Source organism: Echiichthys vipera, assembly GCF_963691815.1.
Source record: "Echiichthys vipera genome assembly, chromosome: 9".
In the NCBI taxonomy this organism is placed as follows: domain Eukaryota; kingdom Metazoa; phylum Chordata; class Actinopteri; order Perciformes; family Trachinidae; genus Echiichthys; species Echiichthys vipera.
The window spans coordinates 26,309,972-26,332,065 of record NC_139834.1 but is presented as its reverse complement, the minus strand read 5'-3'; the positions used below and the strand labels follow the sequence as shown (position 1 = coordinate 26,332,065).

General features: G+C 42.3%; 1 protein-coding gene across 1 annotated transcript in view; it reads right to left on the bottom strand.

The window, feature by feature from the left end:
• The window catches only part of prex1 (phosphatidylinositol-3,4,5-trisphosphate-dependent Rac exchange factor 1), a 91,018-nt gene that overhangs the window by 24,430 nt on the left and 44,494 nt on the right, over positions 1–22,094 (bottom strand). Inside the window, exons 10-19 of the mRNA XM_083920125.1 lie at positions 21,246–21,393; positions 16,423–16,523; positions 14,428–14,531; positions 13,741–13,790; positions 11,046–11,121; positions 10,007–10,079; positions 5,856–6,001; positions 3,393–3,485; positions 1,058–1,206; positions 575–660 (exon numbers count right to left, since the gene is read on the bottom strand). Coding sequence (XP_083776251.1) covers positions 575–660; positions 1,058–1,206; positions 3,393–3,485; positions 5,856–6,001; positions 10,007–10,079; positions 11,046–11,121; positions 13,741–13,790; positions 14,428–14,531; positions 16,423–16,523; positions 21,246–21,393 — 1,026 coding nt within the window. The remainder of the gene's footprint in view (positions 1–574; positions 661–1,057; positions 1,207–3,392; positions 3,486–5,855; positions 6,002–10,006; positions 10,080–11,045; positions 11,122–13,740; positions 13,791–14,427; positions 14,532–16,422; positions 16,524–21,245; positions 21,394–22,094) is intronic.

Genomic DNA, 22,094 nt, shown 5'->3' with positions numbered 1-22,094 from the left:
TAAGATAGGTGGTAAGAGTTTTTATACAATGCGTATTAACATTAGTAAGTGTTAATAATAGAATCATTTCAATGCTTATTGTTGAATCATAAGACATTTCTAAGCACTCATAAGAAAAGCATTAATATGCTGTTATGAACAGTTAACTATGATGCTTGGCACAGCTAGTGAATGGAAAGTAATAACAATACATTGTTATGGTTGCTAAATCCTTTCTTAGGCACGTATTAACTTTTAAAAACGTATTACAAACATGTGTATAATAGATGCATAGTTAACTGCTATTAATTGCATAATAATGCATTTCATAAATGTCTCATAATCAAACAATAAATGTGTTTATGATGCTATTATTAACACTTATAAGGACATATAAGACCCGTATTACCTATTAACTAACGCTTATTAAAAAGGACCTTAATATTAAGTGTTACCCTTTATTATCTTTAAAGGTTAAGTCATTAGTTCTAATCCTGCTTCTTTTTCTTCACACGGTACTAACAGAAGTAGTAATACCGACATTCATTCACAAGTCACGTCTGTGGTGATCAAAGTGGCGTCAGGGGTCACTCACCTTTCCTGACAGCATGGACATGAGGAGGGGCAGAGCCACAGAGTCTGAAGGAGAGGCTGTCTGGGTTGTCAGGGATCTTCACAATCCTAGGTGTAAAAAGACCAGTCAGAACAGTGTGCCCTATGTGTGTGTATTAGAGGGTGACACAGGAGTGTATTATCCTATCCCACTCCCACCTAAAAACTTGTCCCGTCCCCGTGTTTGTTTGTTTTTTTCAAGCCACCAGAGCAGACAGGAGAGAATAAAAACAACGACTAGCATTATGTTCCAAATAAAGTAAAGTGTGTTTGAACTGCATTTTTTAAAATATATAAACCATATAATTACAGTATGAGTCCTATCCCGCCCGCTCCCATTGACTCTTTTCCCCATCCTGTCCCAGTCAGGTGATGAATAGTGAAATTGACTCCCATTCCGCGGGGATCCCACAGAATCCCAAAAATGTGAGTCTGAGTGTTTGAGTGTTTGAGTGTGTTCCCTCACTCCTTGGCTTTTGTGGCCACCAGCAGCCGCAGGGAGCGTCGGATGCAAAAGCTCTGGCTGATCATGGTTTCCACCTCGGAGAAAGGCCTGAGGAACAACAGGTCCTCGTTGATGGTGAAGATCTTCCTGCCCACCTGCAGGCCAGCCATCTGGATGGACAGACACACAGACAACAGACAGAATGCTTTTATTTCTAGGTTGCAGCGTGTTTGTTTGTTGTTTCAGTTCCCTTTAAAGCCCCCATTTGCACAGTAAAAGTCTCAGGTGTGGACCACATTCATCAATTATCTCTAGTGTCACAGTGAGACTCACACTGTGTGCAGCATTAGGCTCGGATAAAGTATGATTCAAGTTTTTACCTCACCGACTAGTGTGTATTAATCAAGTCCCTGTTCATTATATGTGCCTCCAAGGAGCGCGGCAGAAAACAAACCAAAACATAACAGCGAGCAGAGAGTGCTGCTCAATATCTTCACGGCCTGTTCAGTCTTGCAATCTATTTTCCAGCATATGAATAGACTGTTTTATGGAGGGAGTGTACATCAAGATTGGCTACTAGATATGATTAAGCTGCATGATATTTACACCAGAGCCTCCTGCCTGCTGCCTGTTGGATTTGCACGCAACTCCAGATGGAAGGGTTACTTTCAATCCCCGCACTTATGTGCACGTGAATACAGAGATGCCCTTTATCTACACGACTCTATTAATGTGGCCTCATGTCTTACCACGACCAGTGGAGGTTTTCATTTATGAGATCTTGTCTTTTTTCTTGAACTAAGTACAATCTGATTATAGCACACGGTGCATGTAAGCATGTGAAAATACTTTATGATTACATAAATATACACAAACATCCTCAGCTTTGCAAAGTCAGCCTATAAAATCCCTTCTAATGTCAGACATCCAGCACCACAGCCTGCTGCAGGTCAGTAATGCAGTCATCTTGATCATCTTCAGTCACGTTGTGGGAATAATGCTGCCTCTGTGTGTTGACGTGTCCTGGGCACAGATCCGGTGGGGTGGCCTTGGCTGAGTCGGGCCTCGACTCTGGATAACGGCCCAGGATGGATGCAGGAACGACTGGGCGGTGCCACAGCCATCTGAATGTGGAAGGATATACTGTATGTGTGTGTGTGTGTGTGTGTGTGTGTGTGTGTGTGTGTGTGTGTGTGTGTGTGTGTGTGTGTGTGTGTGTGTGTGTGTGTGTGTGTGTGTGTGTGTGTGTGTGTGTGATTATACCGCATGGGAGCCTGTCAGCACGTGACTTTCTATAATAGTATCATATAGTGAAAGAGCTCTGTGTGTGAGTGTGTCTCTCAGCCCTTTTCGGAGCCCCATGGGAATCAGCTGAGCTTCATTCACCATGCTGGCACACGGGCCGTGTCACAACCGGCAATCCTGTTGTTGTGGGTAACGGGGGGACATGGGGGATGAATAACAGAGTAAGAGGGGGAGAGAGAAATGGAGAAAAGGGTGTAAGAGGGAGCAGAAGAGTGAGGGTTTACTGTGGTGGAAGCAGGCAGAGGACGCCAAGAAGATTGTCCAGAAAATGACTTGGTTGAAGAGCAATGTGGGAAAGAACTGCAATGAGTAAAATAACAGAAAGTGATGAGGGAACTTGTACCACAGGGACACAAGAGAAATGTAAGGGTTTTCCCATCTCTGGACTTGTGGGAAAGGAAGATTTCAAAAACAACCAGGGTACCGTCCTGTGTTTTTTAGTAGAAATATGTTGGAAAGATTGTATAAACAGGACTCAGGTTTGGTTGCTGGTCAGGTTTGAGCCTGCTGACATGAAGCGAAGGTGAAATCGCAGGAAAAGGAAGGAAAATCGTCCTGCATGACACAGGCCAGGTTGAAAAAAGTCTCTTAGTGCTGACAAAGTAGCCACATATGTGAATAATTCCATTTTACAGGATGTCCCTGAACATAACAGTAATACTACAGCATGCTTTGTTAGAACAAGACTCAAAAGTCAAGCAGGTTTTGAATGTTTTGTCACAACCTCATTTGAATTTTAAAATCACTCTGGGTGTGTGTGTGTGTGTGTGTGTGTGTGTGTGTGTGTGTGTGTGTGTTTGTTTTGTAGAGGGGATGTGAGTAAGCATGGCTAATGGCTCTACAGCCAATCAGATCAAAGTCCTTCCAAAGCGAAACGGAGGCAGACTGACAGCAGCCGTCAAAACAGTAGACAGCCATTACCTACTGGAACTAATGCCCCGGGGCGGGAAGGAGATACAGCGCGCGCACGTGTGTGTGTGTGTGTGTGTGTGTGTATGTGTGTGTGTGTGTGTGTGTGTGTGTGCGCTTGTGTGTGTGTGTGGCAATTTACCTCAGCATGTGAGCCCCTGGTGACAGATTTCACCACAATGGCCTTGTTTTTCTCCTCAATCTCAAAGCCATAGTCTTCTTCCTCGGGATGAATCTAGTGGAGAAAATCATCTAATTAGTCCCACATTTAAAATAGTGGGTGATTGTAAGACTTAGATGTTTTTCACTGGTTTAGTATCACGAATGATCAAGTAGCTAAATAATTGTCATGACATACAGTATGTATTAACTTGATTTGCCTCACTATTCCCTGCAGTCTACTGCATGCTCCTGTTGTAAAAGGTAGTTTGTCCGTATTTGCTGAAGTGATTCCATTTATTTTGAGGAGTCAATGAAAATATGTTACTCTTTCTGGGTGGTCTTTTACATTATTGGTACTGATAATTGTTCACATTATCGTATATTTGCAATCTGTGATTTGCATTGTGTGTCAGGTGTCTTGCTCCTGATGGTGTTCTCTGCCTCTCATATTCTACTCCCCGGTGGGGCGAGGCTTAGTTAAACGCGGTCATCAGCAAACGCATTAGCCGGCTTCCATTAGGTAAGCTGCCGGGGCCATCTTCCTGCTGCATGGTCCTGATAAGATGGAGATCTCTGCTGTTACATCAGAGGAGATGGCTGTGGTAAATAAAGAGTTCCTGCACTTCACTTCAATAATAGCCATGAGGGAGGATTAGTTGTGCTAATCAAGGGAAAAAAGCCTTTTCCACTTTTTGTGTAAGGCCAGATAGCGTGTCTACTTCCAACTCTGATATGAATAAGGATGCTAGCGGTGCTTGTAGGTTTTACCCAAAGATAACGAACTTAACTAAACAGTTCACTTTCTATTCCAGCCTCTGGAAACCCCTGTCCACTAGACCCAAAACAGTGCACAATGACCTTATTGCGACACATACATACATCAGTTCAATTCAGATTTGACAATGAAAAGGCTAAAGGCTATATGACCTTTTATATAACTTAGAATGACACAAGGACATTCAGCTTTTGTGCTTTTCCTGGAATAACATTTAATTGCTATAAAAGTCTCTATTGTCCGTGATGACCTAGAATTTGGGAGCTTTAATGAGCTGACAGTCTTCACGTTTCTCTTTACTGACTCTATTATCTTCTACCTCGACTTAATGGAAAGTCCATGCAACCACCTTTCTGCATGCACGTTACAGGCATCAGTGGTTTGGTGGTGGGTTTTATGTCTCATCATGCATGAACCTTACTATAAAAATGTTTTGAAACTTTCAAAATCTTCTGTAATGTTCTCACAGTTATGCAGTTTTATTTGCAAAACTGGTCTTATTATAGCGGATGCTTTAAAGCAGTAAACAAATACATGTGTGTAGTTCAACAGATTACAAAGACTTCACAGAAAGTTATCAGTTTCAGTTTGTCTCACAATAATGTCCTTCTCCACTCAACTAGGAAAGCATTATCCGCTCTGTTCTTATTCACCGTTTTTTATAAGGTCGTACAAACAGCCAAACGAGATTTTATGAAGACAAAGTAAGCAGTGCTGAAACATCTCACTTCTGACTTTTGTTCTCCTCCTCACTCTATACTCAGAACACCTGTGGTCATAAATGAGGATTGTTAAATGCCAAAGTATCACCGAGGATCAAAATAGAAGAAGGCGAAATGCATTTTGAATTTAATTAGTCTCTGCGTTGTTACATAAGGGAACTACGGTAAGCAGCAATATTGGTATCCAAGACTGGAATGACATGAAAGGTCCTGAGTCCTGACTAGCAAGCAATTTAAAACCTTTCAAATCGGTGCAGTGCAATCAGTAAATAGGGGAACAAATCCAAACTGGACGCGCTATTACTTACTAGGCCATGTTTAACGACTGAACTTAAATGAAATCATCACATGAAGAGTGTACAGTATATCTGACTGCAACACTCAACTGCTGCCGCCTCTTATTATTTAATCTCTCATCTCTGCAGCAACACAAACGGGACTTCATCCCAGGCATTGTAGTTGATTTCCACAAGACAAGCCTCATTAGGATGCACACTGATCAGAGCACATTCAAAGGTGTTTATTGTCATCAAAGCAGTCCCCGCTCCCGTGGACACAAGGGAGTGTATGTTAATTACATCTAGCTGTGGAGATCGGAAGGAGGAACACACAGGTCCAAACAAACCGGACTGAAGGATGTAGTAGAAGCTATGCATGTCAGTGCAATTAGCTATACAGTACAATACGGTCCTATTATATCCCTGTGTACACACACACATGTATATAGTATCCTGCACGTTTGTATGCATGTGCTTGCATGAAAGAGTAACACGTGATAAATGGGGATGGATTTGAAAAAGCAGCTTCTTCTCTTTGTTTTCTTGAATCCAGTCTGTGCAATCGTGTGTGTGTGTGTGTGTGTGTGTGTGTGTGTGTGTGTGTGTGTGTGTGTGTGTGTGTGTGTGTGTGTGTGTGTGTGTGTGTGTATGTGTGTGTTCCAGCTCACCACCAGGGACTTGGCCAAGATGTTTTCGATGAGTTTGAAGTCATTGCGTTGGAGCTGCTTGCTCTTGGTGCTGGTTCCCTCAATTTCCTCGTCGGCGTAGAAACGGAAGAACTGGGACTCGTCTTTGAACTCGCTCTTCTCCAAGACTGAGGACACACGCACACACGCACAAACAGCATGCAATCAGAGAGCTGCTGCAGAAAGTAATAATGACTCAAATAGCAATGGGTCACATCTGTTTCAGTGGTGCTAATGAGAGGCCAAAGCTGCATTCAACTTTATTAAATTTGTTGCTTGTCCATAGTCCAAATTGATGTTCTTGTTGTAAAATTGGACCTTGTAAATGTTAATTGATGGCACAACATGATGGCACAAACATTGGTCAACTTCAAAGACCTGTGGAGATATATGAGTGTTTAATTAGCTCATTAGCTTATGACGCTAGTAGGAGGGAACATCTGGCGCTAAACCACATCTGGGTTGTAGCCAGCTCAGGCCAAGGCTAGGATGAATTCTCCCGAGGACACAAGAAACAGTTTGCTGTGTGTGTGTGTGTGTGTAGGTGTGTGTGTTTAGAAATCCCACTGTCCCACTCCAACACATGGGGCACTACTGACAGGTGCAGACCACATTACAGATGCCTCTCCAGTCACAACCCTTTTATGAGCGTGAACCAAAACACACTACATTAATTTTACTGTAGATGTTTCAGTGTTTCGCTGAAAGGGAGCTACGCCACTGAAATAAGGTCCTCAGTTAATGTATGTCAACATATATTGTGCTCAACAATGATTTCATTGAAATAAAGATGCCACTTCTTTACCATTGTTTAACCTTGATTGTGTTACTTTCTGTGGAACACTGAATTAAAGAAAGTAGTAAGTATTCATTTTTGTCAAGTCAAAGTAGTAACATTGGACACTGCTGCAACAGGTGCAAATACACAAGTATGCCTGAAATTACCTTGATATGCGATGGATATGGACTAAGGGCGCGCTCACACTGTCCTCCCGGACCGAGACCCGGACTTTAGGGTACTTGTCCCCCCTCCCTCTCCCCCCCGCGCCCCAGCCCCGTTTGTACTCACACTGCCAGGGCCTCGGCCAATACTTCTTGCTGTCCATACGCCTTCAAGCCGTAACACGTCACACGCATTGATCATGTGTGTGGCTTTGTTTACAAATCTTTCCATAGACCTCGGAGTTTTTGTGCGTCTTGTCGACTGTTTTTGAATATTTTCATCCGACCAAATCTGCAGTAAACACTCCACCTCCGCATCACACCAACGTGAACCTTTCACCGCCATTGTTGTTGTTGTTAAATGTCCGCGCATGGTCCGTCCTTCTATTTACATGTCCTGACAGGCGGACATAACGCTACTGCCGTAGGGCTCGTGCGCGTGCGCGTGCACGTGCGCACGCTCGTGCTCGTACATGTGCAAACGGCTCCGCTAAAGCCCACCTCTTTCAAGCGGGCCGTGGCGGCCCAGCTGGCCCCAGTTGAGCGCGGAGCGGGTGCGCTCACACTACTTAAAGGTACTAGACTTTAGCTGAAAAACCGGTTTTGGCCGCGGCCAAAAGGATAGTGTGAGCACGCTGTAAAGCCGCGATGTGTTTTTGAAGTTTGGGCCAAATCTCCAACTCTTTCTGTAGGTATATAAATCTGTAAGGCCACTGTTAAATGGAGCTTACAACGCAGAGAGCGAAAGGTACCCAGCTGTTCAGAGATTTGGCGAGCATCTGGCACCCTTGGGTGGACAAAAGCCTTCACAAACTGATTACACACACGCCACACCCACTCCCACTGGCCTTAAGCCATCTCAAACGAAGCCTGAACGTGAGTTATTTCCTCTGAGTCACGGAGGCTGTGGTCATATAATAACTTAACACCACCTATTTAACTGGAGGGAGTGCTGCTCCGGAACCTGTCATACCTTATTAGAAAAACGAACTGTTCCAGTCCTTGTGATTATCCGAGAAGCCGATGTGAGATACAAACACACAGCTGCGACTGCACCGTTTCAGTATTACTGCATCAATAAGTCCGCAAGGATAAGAATGGTTATAGGTATGCATCGCTGTCATGTTATGAATGCACCACGAAGAAGTAAGAAACAAAGAGAACGGACAGTTATTTCTGTTTGAGCGGCCAGGGAATCTGCTGTGTCCTGTCACTTTGTTAGAGTATACCTGTCCTCGCTACCCAATCCACCAATCTTTTATCTCCGTCTTGCCTCATAGCGGCTCTAAAATCACCGTAAATCAGGGCTTCCCTGGGATGAGTGCTTTAAAAACCGCACACACATCCTTAAAATAATTTTATTTTAAGAACAGCTGAAAATATCCAAGGGTCAAGAAAACAGTGTCAAGACTGGTTCTAATGGATATTTATTCACAGATGAACATGACATAAATCTTTTAAAGGAGTACTACAGTGCTGTAAATGGTTAACATTTTTTTTTTACATTATATAATTAAACTATTATGCACAACATAAAACATGCACTGAAGCAATTACATTGCCAATCATGAAAATAACTGTTCTTTCAGGCTCCTGAAAGTGCAAACTCATTTCTAACAACAATTTAAAAAAAAAAGCATTTCTGATAATCTGAGTGTAGTGACACTTTTAACCAGGGCTTTAAAAACATTGAATGTCAATGATAGACACCTCTTGAACAAAAAAGACACATTTAGTCCCTGAGGGGTACATTAGAAGATCATTATTCTTTCCTGGTTTGGTTTTGATTTACATAACAGTTCAAAATCATTATTACTCACTGTTACTTCCATTACTGTCAAATGGATAACTATTTGTAACTGGCATTTTGGCTTAGGAGCCATTCCACCCTGCTGTATAACAGGACTACTGGAGGATACATAGATATTGTGTCGGTATGTTGAGTTGCCTGAAGGGCAACATGCAACAGGTGTTCACGACAGACGTACAGATGAATGGTTTAAGCAGGTAAGGACAGATGAAAGGCATATTAACTGTGCTATCTGTTATCAGTGATCCTCCCACCGAAGAGGCCTCACATCAAATACGACCGCACAGACAGACACAAGGAAGACAAGGACAGGGAAAAAAGACAGTCGAGTTCAAGAGGAACCAGGTGAAGAGCAGCAGGTATGTGCTGACTAAGGACTAAAGAGAGTGACTAGAGGAGATGTGAGGAGTGCAGACAGGCTGAGAGGAGAGAGGTCATGACCCTGAAGAAGGGCAGCAAAAAGGGAGAGGTAAGAAAGAACAGGTGACACCTTCCAACAGATGGTAGAGGGAGGTTGGTGTGTGTGTGGACGCCAATCAGGCAAGCTGCCTCGGAGTGGTCGCATCGGAAATACAGACGTGTACCTTTAAGGACTGGTATTCTATGCACCCTGAGTACTGCAAGACATGTCAATAAGCAGCCTGTGAAATGGCACCTGTGTGCTGGTAATAATGTAATTATAATGTAATTCACTAAATAACTGTGGTTGTCAAGGGTGCTCCGGGATTTTCAGGTGGATTCAAACAGATTTAATTTACTTATCTACACATTTGCCCAATAAAAGATGTCTTCTTGCATACTGCACTACCGTTCCAACACTAAGTACTTCTTTTAAGTGGTTCTCATCTTACACATAATACGCTTGGCCAGTGAATTTCATTTCAGGCCTTAACCAGCAGTCACGGTCCAGCGCACTGACCCAGACAGCCATGTATCTAAGCCAAACAGCTCGGGTTAGGATACACTGCTAGGGCTGTTTACGCTCAACATGCAGGGATTTAACCAAAGCCGCTCCACTACAATGTGGTCAATGAGGTTACAGAGACTTGGCTGGACCAGGTATGCAAATTTATGATGCCCATGTGGACATGACAGAGGAGAGGCTAATATTAAATGGGTGGAGAGAGGGACTGAGGGGGTAAAGAAGGGCAAAATGCATAAAGAAGTAAACAAGCAGCACAGAAAAGAGAGGAACTGTAAATAATTAGAAACAGACAGAAGACACGACAGCATGCATGTGTCATTTCAAAGTATCGCTAAGCTCCTTTTATCTGCTGTGTGATCAAACTGAACTGAAGTAAAAAACAAAATCCCAGTCAGTTAGTTTGTATTTGCCCATCCGTCATGTATGTGTGTGGGTGTGATAGAGAATCCAACTGACCGTGGTGCATGAAGCCATTGTTGCAGAGCCCAACGCCCAGCGTCACAGCGTCCTCTCGGGTCGAGCAGTCTCCCTGGGAAACCAAATCAATGACGCACACAGTCAGTCAGCTACAACGCCTGTACCTTCACACACAGTCATCCGTGTGTTGATGGAGTGAGGATGGTGATTTGTGAACATGCACGGGTGAATAAATATGTTTGTAATAAAGACAATGAGAGAGTGGGAGACTGATTCTACATGTCCTTAAATCTCACTGAATGGTAACAAATATCCACAACATATTTTGCAAATAAGTCTGATTTGTAGGGATGCAATGATTGTGAGATTCTGGGCTGATACCCATGTTTAAAATAACAATTTTTGCCAGGGACATTTAAATAATTTCATTTTCAGCTTAACAACTACCTATTAAATTTGATTTTTTCCCCCCAATATACACTCTGGGTTATATTGTATTATATGTGATACATAAATGAAATGGTAAATGGACTTATATAGCGCCTTTCTAGTCTTCTGACTACTACAGTGTTTGTCACATTCACCCATTCACACAGACATTCAGACTGATGGCAGTGGACATCTACATACCATCTAATCTAATGTAACCAATCACACCACATTTACACACCCATGCGCAGCACGGGGAGCAATTCAGGGTTCAGTGTCTTGCCCAAGGACACTTCGACATGTGGACTGGGGGAGGCAGGGATCAAACCACCAATATTCCGAATGGAGGACGACCCACTCACCACTAAACCACAGTCGCCCCATTGTAATCAAAAGTAAACATAAAGTGGTTAGAACCATAAACAGGGCTGTCTTTCTGTTGTGTTGCATTCTTGTCACCCATCTTTCTTGTGTAATATGAATATATATTAATATGATTTGTTGTGTGGCACCCTTTAATTTGCATTGAAATGACTGCAAAATAGTCAAAAGCACAATTCAGCAAAAGCAAACTACTGCTGAAGCATATCTTCAAGCAGTACAATCGGTTACAGCATGAAATGAGAAGTCTAACAGAGACTGAGTTTACCTGCAAGAGTAGCCAGTCAACCAGTTTGCCAGCAGGCACCACAGATTTGAAGGTTTTCAGATGGTAGTCTCTGTCCCTAAAAGAGCATAAATGTATTCAGAAAATGTGTTCTCACAGTACAGTGCAGGTGGCATGGGATAAAACACAGTTCACAGTCTGCGGCTTCACATGAAACAAGTGTTTAACAGATAACAAAACCTCCTTGGGGTTAACAGCATCAACACCCAACACTGTGTTTTATGTTTGAATTGCATTTAGAGGAACAGAGAGAGCATTTCCTGGAGGGGTTAGAAAAAGTCACAAAAAGTGTAAATTATATACCTATAGTATGTTTCTGTTATTGCCATGAGGGCATTGCAGGTAAAGTACTACATGTTGTACACGTGTTGCAGACAGTTTGTTCTGCAGTTTTCTAAATCCTGTCAGAACAACAACAACTTTAGTTCTTTGATTTTCTGATTCTTTGCGCTTTTGTGACATTACGCGAGCACCCACTGGGCACTGAACTGAATGCTCAACATTTTAACGTGTCAAACAGGAAATGCTTGGAGGATGTGTGGTCGGTTGTGTGACTTGACGGGTGTATCGCAGTGTGCCGAATAAGCGGTATATTTGCTTTAACATCTCAATGTTGCGAGTGAGACATCGGGTGTGTCTGGACCACCCATATCATAAACTGCCACATTCAGAACCAAAGACAGATTCAAATACCAGTGCACTGATTGATACTGCAGACAATGCATTCAAACAACATGAAAAGTGAGCTGCTTCCAGGCCTCATCTGCTGATCAATGATTGTCTGTATCAGGGAGGGCCTCATCCTCTACTGAATATGACATCTGTGACATTCCCAAGATTTATGTTATATTTATATATATATAAGCACTTTGTCACTCAACAAAGTTTAATAAAACAGAGGCATAGTTAATAAGTATTTGTGATTCATATAATGCAATACATCCATCACTCAAACCTCATAATTAATAGTTATAACTTACAATGCCAATTTAGTGATGGATTAAAAAAAGCAAGGCTATATTATATCACATCTGTCTGGCAGGTAGAGGGATTGCCTTTGTAAGTTAATAGGATTTGTCCCTGAACCAAAAGCTCTTTGTTTGCACCGATGGCAACCGCTGGCACTTCAATAAATAGGAGAGTGATGTCGGGAGAGATAGAGGGGTGAAGGGGGAAGAGTATGAAGGGAGGGGCTGCAGCAGGGAAAATGTTTGTGTGTGTGTTTGAGGGGCTGTCAGAGGAAGACGGTGTGCGTTTTCTGTTGTTCTGTATAAATTTCGACGTCTATTCTGACTCTACGAACTTCAGATTGAAAACGTTTTTGTAAAGTGAATCAATCACGGGATCATTTCACTTCAGCTTCAGGGTTACAAAATGATTTCTTTAAATCAAGTTATCCCTAATTTAAGATATAGGTTTAGGTCTCGGGTCAAGAAGTATAAAATGAAAGGCAAATGTGTAATGTTCTGCCTCTAGAGGTCTCTCAATCGAAACAATAACAAAACGTGCAGTTTGGTGATGTGATGAAGCAGCGTGGGATCATGGGAGTTCTTGTCTTCATTACAGTCGGCTTCTCCTGTTTAGAATTCCTTCAGAGTTTACCTTTCAGGAGGATCGTATCACAGAGGTCTGGACCGGACGGACCCGCTGATTAAAACAGGTAAAAACACTGAATAATAGTTTTTGACATTAAAAATCAGTGTTTCTCTGACGCTGACCGGCTCATTGGTGGAGGGGCTGTGAGCTGAGCTGCTCAGTTAGTTTCTATGATAACTTAAGATACAGATGTCCTATGACTAAAAACCGTCATCCGGTTCAAATATAGAGTTAAAAACCACCGAGATCTAAAAAGTGTATCGTAAAACTGGATAAAAGGTCAGTTAATTAAGCTTCTGGCAAACAAATACAATGCTGAATGCAAGAGGTTGTAACAGAGCGTTACCTTGGATCAAATGACACTTTTCTCTTGTTTGAACATTGTTGAAAAAATCTTGGATAATGTAAATACACAACTCAACTAAATATATAACATAGGTCTGGTCGCTTTTAGACATTTTAATGTGGAAATGTGACATAAACCTTCAAGGAGTATTGGAGAACTGCATTTGTTTATATTATAGGATGCATAACATTCAGAGCGTGGAGTGAGTTTACATGTGTTTATATATATATACTGTAGAGTTTCTGAGTAGGTGTGCTGCGTGTGTAAGAAAGTGAGGGAAAGAGGGAGAGAGTTTATGATGTTAAAACATGCCCCAGTCATCATTTGGACTCAACAGCTTACCCATAAAACACTGTAAAGATTAAGAGACAAATGCTCATATACCTGGCTTTCTTTAATCATTTAAGAGACTAATTCATATAAACCTCCAGTGATGAAAACCTGGCATCCTCTACCTGAACTGGATCTTGCACACATACTGTAAAACTACAGCAGCTCAAGCCTGGCTGGGAGTCCAGGCTGTAGAAGAAAGGGAGGTTTGAGGGCTTAGTCCTGCCAGTGCTCCTGTTAGTTCGGTCATTACAGAAAGGGTGACATGGGCCCAATGTGAACCCTTCATGAATATGCATTCATGCACCTGGAGAGCAGGAACATTATCATATGGGGTGAAAGGGGCAGAGCAGGAGGAGGAGGAGGAGGAGGAGGAAGAGAAAGGAGAGAAGGGCAGGTACTTACTTGATGACAGGCGTGTGGAGGCTGTGAAGGCGGCAGTACAGCCTGACACCCTAAAGGAGAGGAAAAACAGAGCAGCTGAGTCATAGAAAATACACACCTTAGGTAAACAAGTACAAGCATGGCCTCAGGACAAGAGTTTTAACTGTGTTGGCTGTGAAAAGAAGTCGCCCCAAGGCTATCGTTTCAGGATAGAGGTTTCAAAACCGTCTCTGAATGGGCTCTGAGAACAGAAGTAGGCCAACATAACCGATCTTTATGTCTCTTTTGATGGGGATTTAGATTCCGATTGAGTTTTCTATAGGCAGGGATTAGATCAGAACCTCCAGTGTATGAACATTTGCATAAGCTGTTGATTTGATGAACAATTGCGTTTAAAAATCTGATATTTAGGATACTTTGTAATGCCGATAGAAAATTTGGCAATTTTTGGCAAAGGTGCAGTCAATGATGTTGATGTAATTATTCTACTTAAAACAATATTTTTAGTTATCTACAATAAATTAATTTGTATAGTGATGTAACTCAATATGAGATGGTGCATGAGATTTTGAAAGCTTCTAATTTACTGTAAATGTGACACGTATTTACAGGTCAGACTAACGTTTACTGTCTTATATTCCTCATCTTTTGTTTTTACATTTCCTTCCAAAGACCAACAAGCATATCCAGAAGCAGATTATCATTTACCTTCGACATGATGTCCTCCATCTCACTGCGGGCCTTGTAGGTGCCATCGTCATAGCGGAACCGGTACAACACCTGCTCATTCTTGAACTGGTGCTTGTCCGACACTGAAATATTACCAGAAGTAGAAAATGTCACATCAGCTGGGTTCACAACCCATCAGACCGTGCGTTTCTTAACAAAGACTGACATGAACATCAGCTTCTACTTATTATCACATGTAAATAGCTGACATGTCCATAATGTCGAGCAAAAATAACTGTAGCTTAAAACGTTTCCTTTAATAAAGAGAAATAAATCAATTATTTCCCTCGTTTGTGCCTTGCAGTTAAGTATTTTTTTTGTGTGTCTCACAACTGAGTATTTTGCCTGGATAGGCACATACACGTGTTGCTCCCCCATGTCTATAATGCTCATAAGTATTTAGACACCAGCAGCTCAAGAGATATAGCCAGTGTTTGGCTGAAACCAGCGCTGGTAAGCCACAGATGTGTCAGTAGAGCTTAGTACTTAGTTGAGAGTGGCATATGGTTCAGCCAGTAGGATTTCTGAACATACACACGCCAATGCATTATTAATTTGAATTACTATCTTTTAGCTTGAAGCCTATTTGTATTGAGTCCACCTACGCAGACGCTTTCAATGTATTCTGTTCTTAATGTTTTTACGCATTTATTGTGCAGTGTTTTGGGGTAAATACAGGAGTTTGTGGTAAACACTGCCGTTGTAAATTCCGTCTGCGTTGGGTAAGCCATGAGATTCAAATACTTTACATAGCAGACAGCTGCCAATTCCCATAAAATCTCGATCCTCACAGACATTTTATCTAGAATCAATCCAACACAGAAAATGGAAAATGACTAATACATACATAAACAGATGCCTGCTGGAGGAGCTCAGAGTGAAATCTGCCAAACAGAAGCAGTTTGGTTCCACCACAACAAGTTGGCATGGGCTCAAACAAGCTGCTTGTTCTTCAGTCTAGACTTAAAATGTCCTCGTAAAAACCAAAGGCATCCACACAATCAGCCATTGTCAAGTGTCAAATGTGGATTATTACAGGAGCATAGGAGATAGGAGAGGAAAAATTGCACCCACATGAACTGGTGTGCCTCGTGGCTCAAACGTGTACAGCTGATTGGATGGAAGTTTACATGATGCACTGTAAAATGCATGCGGTCGACTGTCTCTCTTACATGTCTCTTTACAAGTGCACAACTGAGGAGGGATAGACAGATGCTTCAATCTGTCACACTACCTCTCTCTGACTGATTTCTTTTCACTGCCTAACTGGTGACACCTACACTTTTCCTGCAGGGCCTGAGCCTCTACGGTTTGACCACAAAGCCTCGCTGCTATCCCACAGAGACCTGCATGTCATCACTGTACCCCTCTGTGGTCGTACGTTACTGTGAGGGCGGAATTTAGGGGATTTTCCTTAGGTATTAAGGAATGTGAAGGTTGGGTCTCAGCAAATTTCCCCAAGAGGGTGGTGTGTAAAAATGGTGACAGTGGTTTGCACTTATATATATATATACACACGAGAACCACTTCAGCAACACTCTGGACAACTGCATTTATACATTATGCATGGCTGTTTGTATGTGAGTGTTTGCCTGTCACTTCTCAATGCATAATTCAGCTTGGTGGACCTGTGAATGTCACACTTGAAACAAAATCAGGGATGGGGCAATCATGTGAGACACGTTTCCAGAGTTGTTACCAGACAATGCCTTTTTGAGCATGGTGATCAATAGGAAGTAGGGGACAAATTCATAACATAAATCAGTGATTTATTACAGAAAGAGAAATGTGAATCAGAGAAAAAGAGAGGCGCTAAACCAAACTTAAAACTGAGGACAAGATGACTAAACAAAGTTGAAAACAATAGAAAAAGGGGACGACGAGAGGAGCTGCAAAAAGCATTGAGATGTGTTTAAAAAGGATAAGAAAATGAACAGAAGGTGACATTTAACAACAGATTTTCTTTCGTCTCACCATGGTGAATGATGCCATTTTCCAGCAAGGCTTGTCCCAGGTTGACCCCTTCGTCAGGCTTACTGATCTCTCCACTCTCTATCAGCCACGACACGAACTCACTGAGAACACAAACACAAAGAAGCGTGTGATGACGCCTGGTTAATTTAAGGGGTAATCTGTTCACAGTTTTGTTTTTGAACACTGAGCAGGCTCCATGCTGTGGTGCTGCTTGTGCATGGAATTTTACAGAAATCACCTGACAGACACACACAGTGCGTGTGCCGCTATGTTTTTTTTTCTTTCCATGAAGTTGGAATTTTTTTGAAAGTAGCCCTGTTTTCTTTGACGCTCATTCATGAAGCCTATCATGCTCATGGCCTCTGCTGAATACTTAGACCATACCACACTCATAAAACATGCAACGCTTCGCTTGGGATAAGCTCTTAAAACACAAAATGTAGAGCATCAAACTTTTAAATAAAAAGGGGAAGAAACAAAGTGAAATGTTTTGTTCAACCTAATGTATAAGTCTCATCTATAACTTTATCTATTACACTATTACCATATATAGATATACTGTAGCTATATCCACTCCAGTGGGGGATTTCCCTACTGCTCAGTCTTTAGTTGTAAACAGCTTGGTATTTTGGTTAGCCAGAGCGACTTCTTCGCATATGTGCAGAGGTCATTATGGATTCAATCTTTAGTAAGTTGTCAAAGTCTACACGAACGTGCCAGAGTCCATCAGCGAGGAAATACAGTATAATGTGAAGTTCAGGTTGCTGCTTTAACAGGCAGCAGCACTGCCAGCCAAGGCATTTAAGACTCAACAGTATTTGTGCTCCAGTTTCCCTCCAGCGCCAAAATAAACTGAGTGAATGCACAGAGCTTAGCTGTTTTTTATTACCGGTAGTTTGGGTTGGATTCTGTTGCCTAAACCAAAACAGAGGAAGAATTTCTTCAAGTATTAACTGTAAGAACCAACTTAAGAGTAAGAGTGCAAGTGATGACTGACTTATGAGTTTTAACCCAATGCTTTGTTTGTATGACAAACGCTGCTGTCACACATTACTGACCATGGCTCGGACTGCTGAATATAGTGTATAGTGTGGGTAGCTGGAAGACTCTACCTAATAGTTCAATGATACATGTGAGGGTGTCAAACATATGGCCCTCAGGCCAGAACCGGTCCAGCGGGTCCACTCCGGCCTAGTGGATGACTTTGTAATGTGTGAAATTTGCAGAGAAGTCATTGGTTCCAGTTGCTCGATATATCCTTATTTATCTAACCATGCTGTCCTAATAACAGTAGCATACTGGAAACAAAGTGTCGGATCCCCCCACAAAAAAATGGACCAGTTCCTATTTCTCCAGAGGTAAACAGGAAACTAGTGTGTTTGGTGTGATCACCACACCTTTTCAGTATTCAAGGAATATTCTGCACCACTATCAGAGTTGTTTCCTTTTCCATCCTGACCAGAATACAGTTGGAAACTGAGACATATTGTCCAAATACTTTTTACAATACTTATTTTTCTTCAGAGATATCAGGCTTTTCATCATCTGTGTTGTGAAAAATTGTTCATTAATTGTAGACATTTTCAGAATCTACTCGCGCCCTATGGCACTAAAAGAAAGGGACAGATGTGTTGGTGGTTTAGTGGTTATCAATGGTGCAGACCAAAATGCCTCTAGACGCAATTGGATAAACCTACAGCCAGTCACAGGAACAAAACGACAGTGCAAGTTGGGGCTGTTTTCAAGCAGGAAAAAAATGACGTTTTAACGGTACACTAAAATGTGTTTCTGAAACATTTTAGGTGCAAAATAGGCAACACAGTAATAAAATCTTGGTTCATATTTGATCGACTGCCTAAATAAATGTCAAATCTAATGTTCTGTCTGTATGTGAAGGCAGCTAAAGGCATGTGCTCGGCAGATTTGTCTGGTTCCCAGGCTACTCGTCCGGCCCAATTGAGATCAATTTGGCCTGTATGTGCCTGATGAATTAAAATGAGTTTGACACCCCTGGTTTACATGTATGCCTTACATTTTAATGAACTACTCGGACCACAAACAGACAGTGCGATACATATTCATGGAAAACTTTCTTTTAAGTTTCTCTTTTGCTTCAAATATCCCCAAGGCTGTGATACTGTACATGCATTAACCATCCGAATTTAAGCACTTTAGCTCTGCTCCCTTCTTTTCACACCCAGTGTGCGCTGAACAAATGTTTGAAGGAGAAAATTACATTCTCCCCTTCTTCGTCTTTCAGGCCGCTGAGTGAAATCACTTCCCCGGATAATGATGAAAAGTGAATCGGAGAGAGCTAGTATGTGTGCGAGTGTGTGTTCATTCCACTCCGGCATGGGAACAGTTTCGAAGCATGTGTGTGAGAAATCTGTGCTTGTGTGAGGATTCTCGTTCAGGCGGTCATGTAACGGATGCATTAGTATATGTATGATTTCTTAGCACGCGTCAATGACCATAAACAAGCTGTGCGGGTGTACGCGCAAATAAAGTCGACCCGCAAGCGTATAATTGCTGTGTATGATCATGAACTGTGGACACATTGGGCTACCTCTCACTGTTTTTTTTCTCTCTGCTTGACGTACAACAGGAACATTGTGTTGATTGTGTTGCATTGTGTGTTTTCATGCCTGCATCACTATTATATGTGTGTGTTTATTGTCTCTCTGTATGTTCATCACAACGTCGGTGGCTGTTAATTGACATTGACAGAGAACTGAATGAGAAGGGATGGTGTGTGCATGTGTGCGTGTGTGTTATGTAAGAGTCAGGTTAATTTTGGACACAGAGCTGTTATGGAAATTAATATGATGAGCAGGAATAGTGTGTCGTGCATCTGTGTGTGTGTGTGTGTGTGCGTGTGTGGGATAAGGATAACGGATTTGTGGGAATATCTGCTGCTGATTGGTTGACCTTGTGCGTGTAAGTGAAATTTGTGCATCTGGGAAGTTTAGCAACATTAGGAGGGCTGCTTGTGATTTCATACACTGCCATACTGTGGCATAGCTGAAACAATTTCTGTTACTCTTCAACAGGCAGCCAAGTATATAATATTGTTTGCTATGCGACTGTAGCGCTCTTCGTAGCAAACAGTCGGGGCTACAGGTGGCGCTACAGTCGGGGCAAGCTGTGAGTGTGTTGAGAGGGGGGCCTTATTAACTGTATACCCTTCTTACTAAAAGTTACAACTTTTAACACTTGTAACAAGAATTAATAACTTACAACTAACCCTTTAACAGGGCAAAACACCAGGGTACAAAACAATTTGTAACAATAATAATTGTACATTTACCAAGTTACACAGCCGAGGGCATGTTATTATATTCTATGATCTATGTACTCATGACAGTAGAGTAATGCACCAGAAGCTAGTGGAACAGACGCTAACCCAGAAACGGAGCAGGGACATGGAATACTATTTCCTGTTAGCTCTCCGTTTAGCACAAAAAGGAAAATTACAACACATAATTTTAAATCCCCACAAATGCTAGGCAAGCACTGGCACGTTCAGAAAGTAGCAATAAGAAAATGTAGAGTGTGTTAATTACAATCATTTTTCAATGTGGATAGCAGACAGATGACGGAACGATGCTATCAAGACAAACAGGGTGCTATCAAACAGGCAGTCGGCATGTCTTTTTAATGCAATAAGCACTCAAACTATAGCTGCTGCTAATTTCATCAGAGAGACAAATGCAGAGCTAATGCAGGTTGCACTCATCGCCAGGAAATGACTGAGTGATAAAGTGAGGAAAGTGGGAGATGATAGGAAGTGAAAACAGTGAGACAAGCTATACTTATACCACATGGATTACACAATGGAGGGATTGAGCGAAACGAAACGTCCATGTTGGCAAACATTAGAATTAGAACTCGACAGCCACTGCTCTGGCACTGAACAGTGGCACTGGCCAACTATTGGATGTGGATCTACAGTATGAGGATACTGATAATGCACTGTTCTTAATACAGTACACTCTGAAAAGGAGTGCTTAATGCTGCCGACACACACATTATGGCAGATTGTAATTCCTGACAGAGAGAGGAAAACACTCAGACAAGAACTTCATATGCCGCCACATAGACTGAGCATGTCTTCCAGAAACACCATTACATTTTTGAGGAACCCATTACATTCGCTTCTTGGCAGTGGCTGATCTGATAGTAGTCGATGCAGTCTTCTTGTCTACCTCTTAAAAGATGGGCGGTGCATTTAATGATTTGTACTATTGGCAGTGTCGCAGACATTAATGGTGGCTCCCTAGTTTCTCTTTTTACAAGACAAGTCATAAGTCACCGACGTAATCTTATCCTAGTTTTAGTTTTTTGTTTGCTGGAATAAACTTTAATTGCTGCTCGGGATCTCACACTAGCTTGCGTGAGGGAAACTTGAGCAAGTATCTCATTTGTCTGTCTTTTGTCTATTCACTGTACTGAAACATCAAGGGGGACAGAAAGGGGTGTGGCTTGTTGCAGAGCCTCAGTTGAAGGTCCTTTGCTAATGAAAGTCTGGGTGTTTGAGTATACGCTCGATGATGCAGTATGAGTGTGTGGGGAGAAACTTGGCCCTTTCTATGAACCGTGAGAGGAGACTATGAGGGGGGGCTCATTACTGACAATCAGGATGTAGGGATAAAACAGTTCAGGCCTCTTGCCAGGACTCGGGGAGACTGGATACCAGCTCTTTTGAAAGCCTGCTGATCTTACGTAACAGCGTTTTGTAAGGATCCCCTTGTGAACAGCAGAGCATTGCAGTCACATTCTTGGAACCTGAAGAAACAGGGCACTGAGGAAGCAAAGAAACTCACTTTCCCATGAAGCACTTGGGCACAATGCTGAGCTTCCTGCGTCGATCCTTAATCAGGTGCCGGCTCTTTGTCATCATCATGTGGTAGAGCTTCTCTCCCTTCTCTGCAATCATTACATAGGCATCCCGCTCCATTCCCAGTTTGAGACCTACAAACAAAAGGGGGAAACATGTCAGAACCAAGACGAATGAGCCTCTGAAGCAAAATGAGGAGACACTTTTCTGTGAGTATTTCACAATGGCAAGAAAAACACAGCAGACTCATTACTGCATGCAAATATGAACTTTTTTCTCACTGCTTTCTACATGTGTCAAAGGCAAAGGCTGTCATGGTGCTGTGACAAGCAGGCCTTTGCCTGGACGGTCCGTTTGTGTTCTGGTATTGTACAGATGGATTGAAGCCAGGAACAGAGCAACAACGTTCTGAAACAACCCCAGATGTTAATCTCCCCTAGACAAGTAAAGTTCAGGAGGGCAGTATGATCTTGATCTTGTGTTTGTGAACGATTATTCCTCTATTGTAAAGCCGAACATGTGAGGGCCCATTGTAAGGCCCACCGCCCCAGTAAAGAAAAAAACACAGTTTGAGCTGCTTAACCTCCTTGTGGGGTTTGATGAACTTCTGAAGTGCACTGTGAGACTTTCTGACTCGGGCAGCTCGACTCTGCTGCACTGCGGCTCCCTAAGCTGCTTAACTCTACTGAGAGACATATCAAGCTGCTGAACGCGATGATGACATATACTGATCGTTTGACAGAGAGCATATATTTGTGACATCTAGAAACATATCTAACTTGGGATCCTTGTCATTTATCATCCGCCTTACTTTCTCTTAGGGCCCTGGCACACG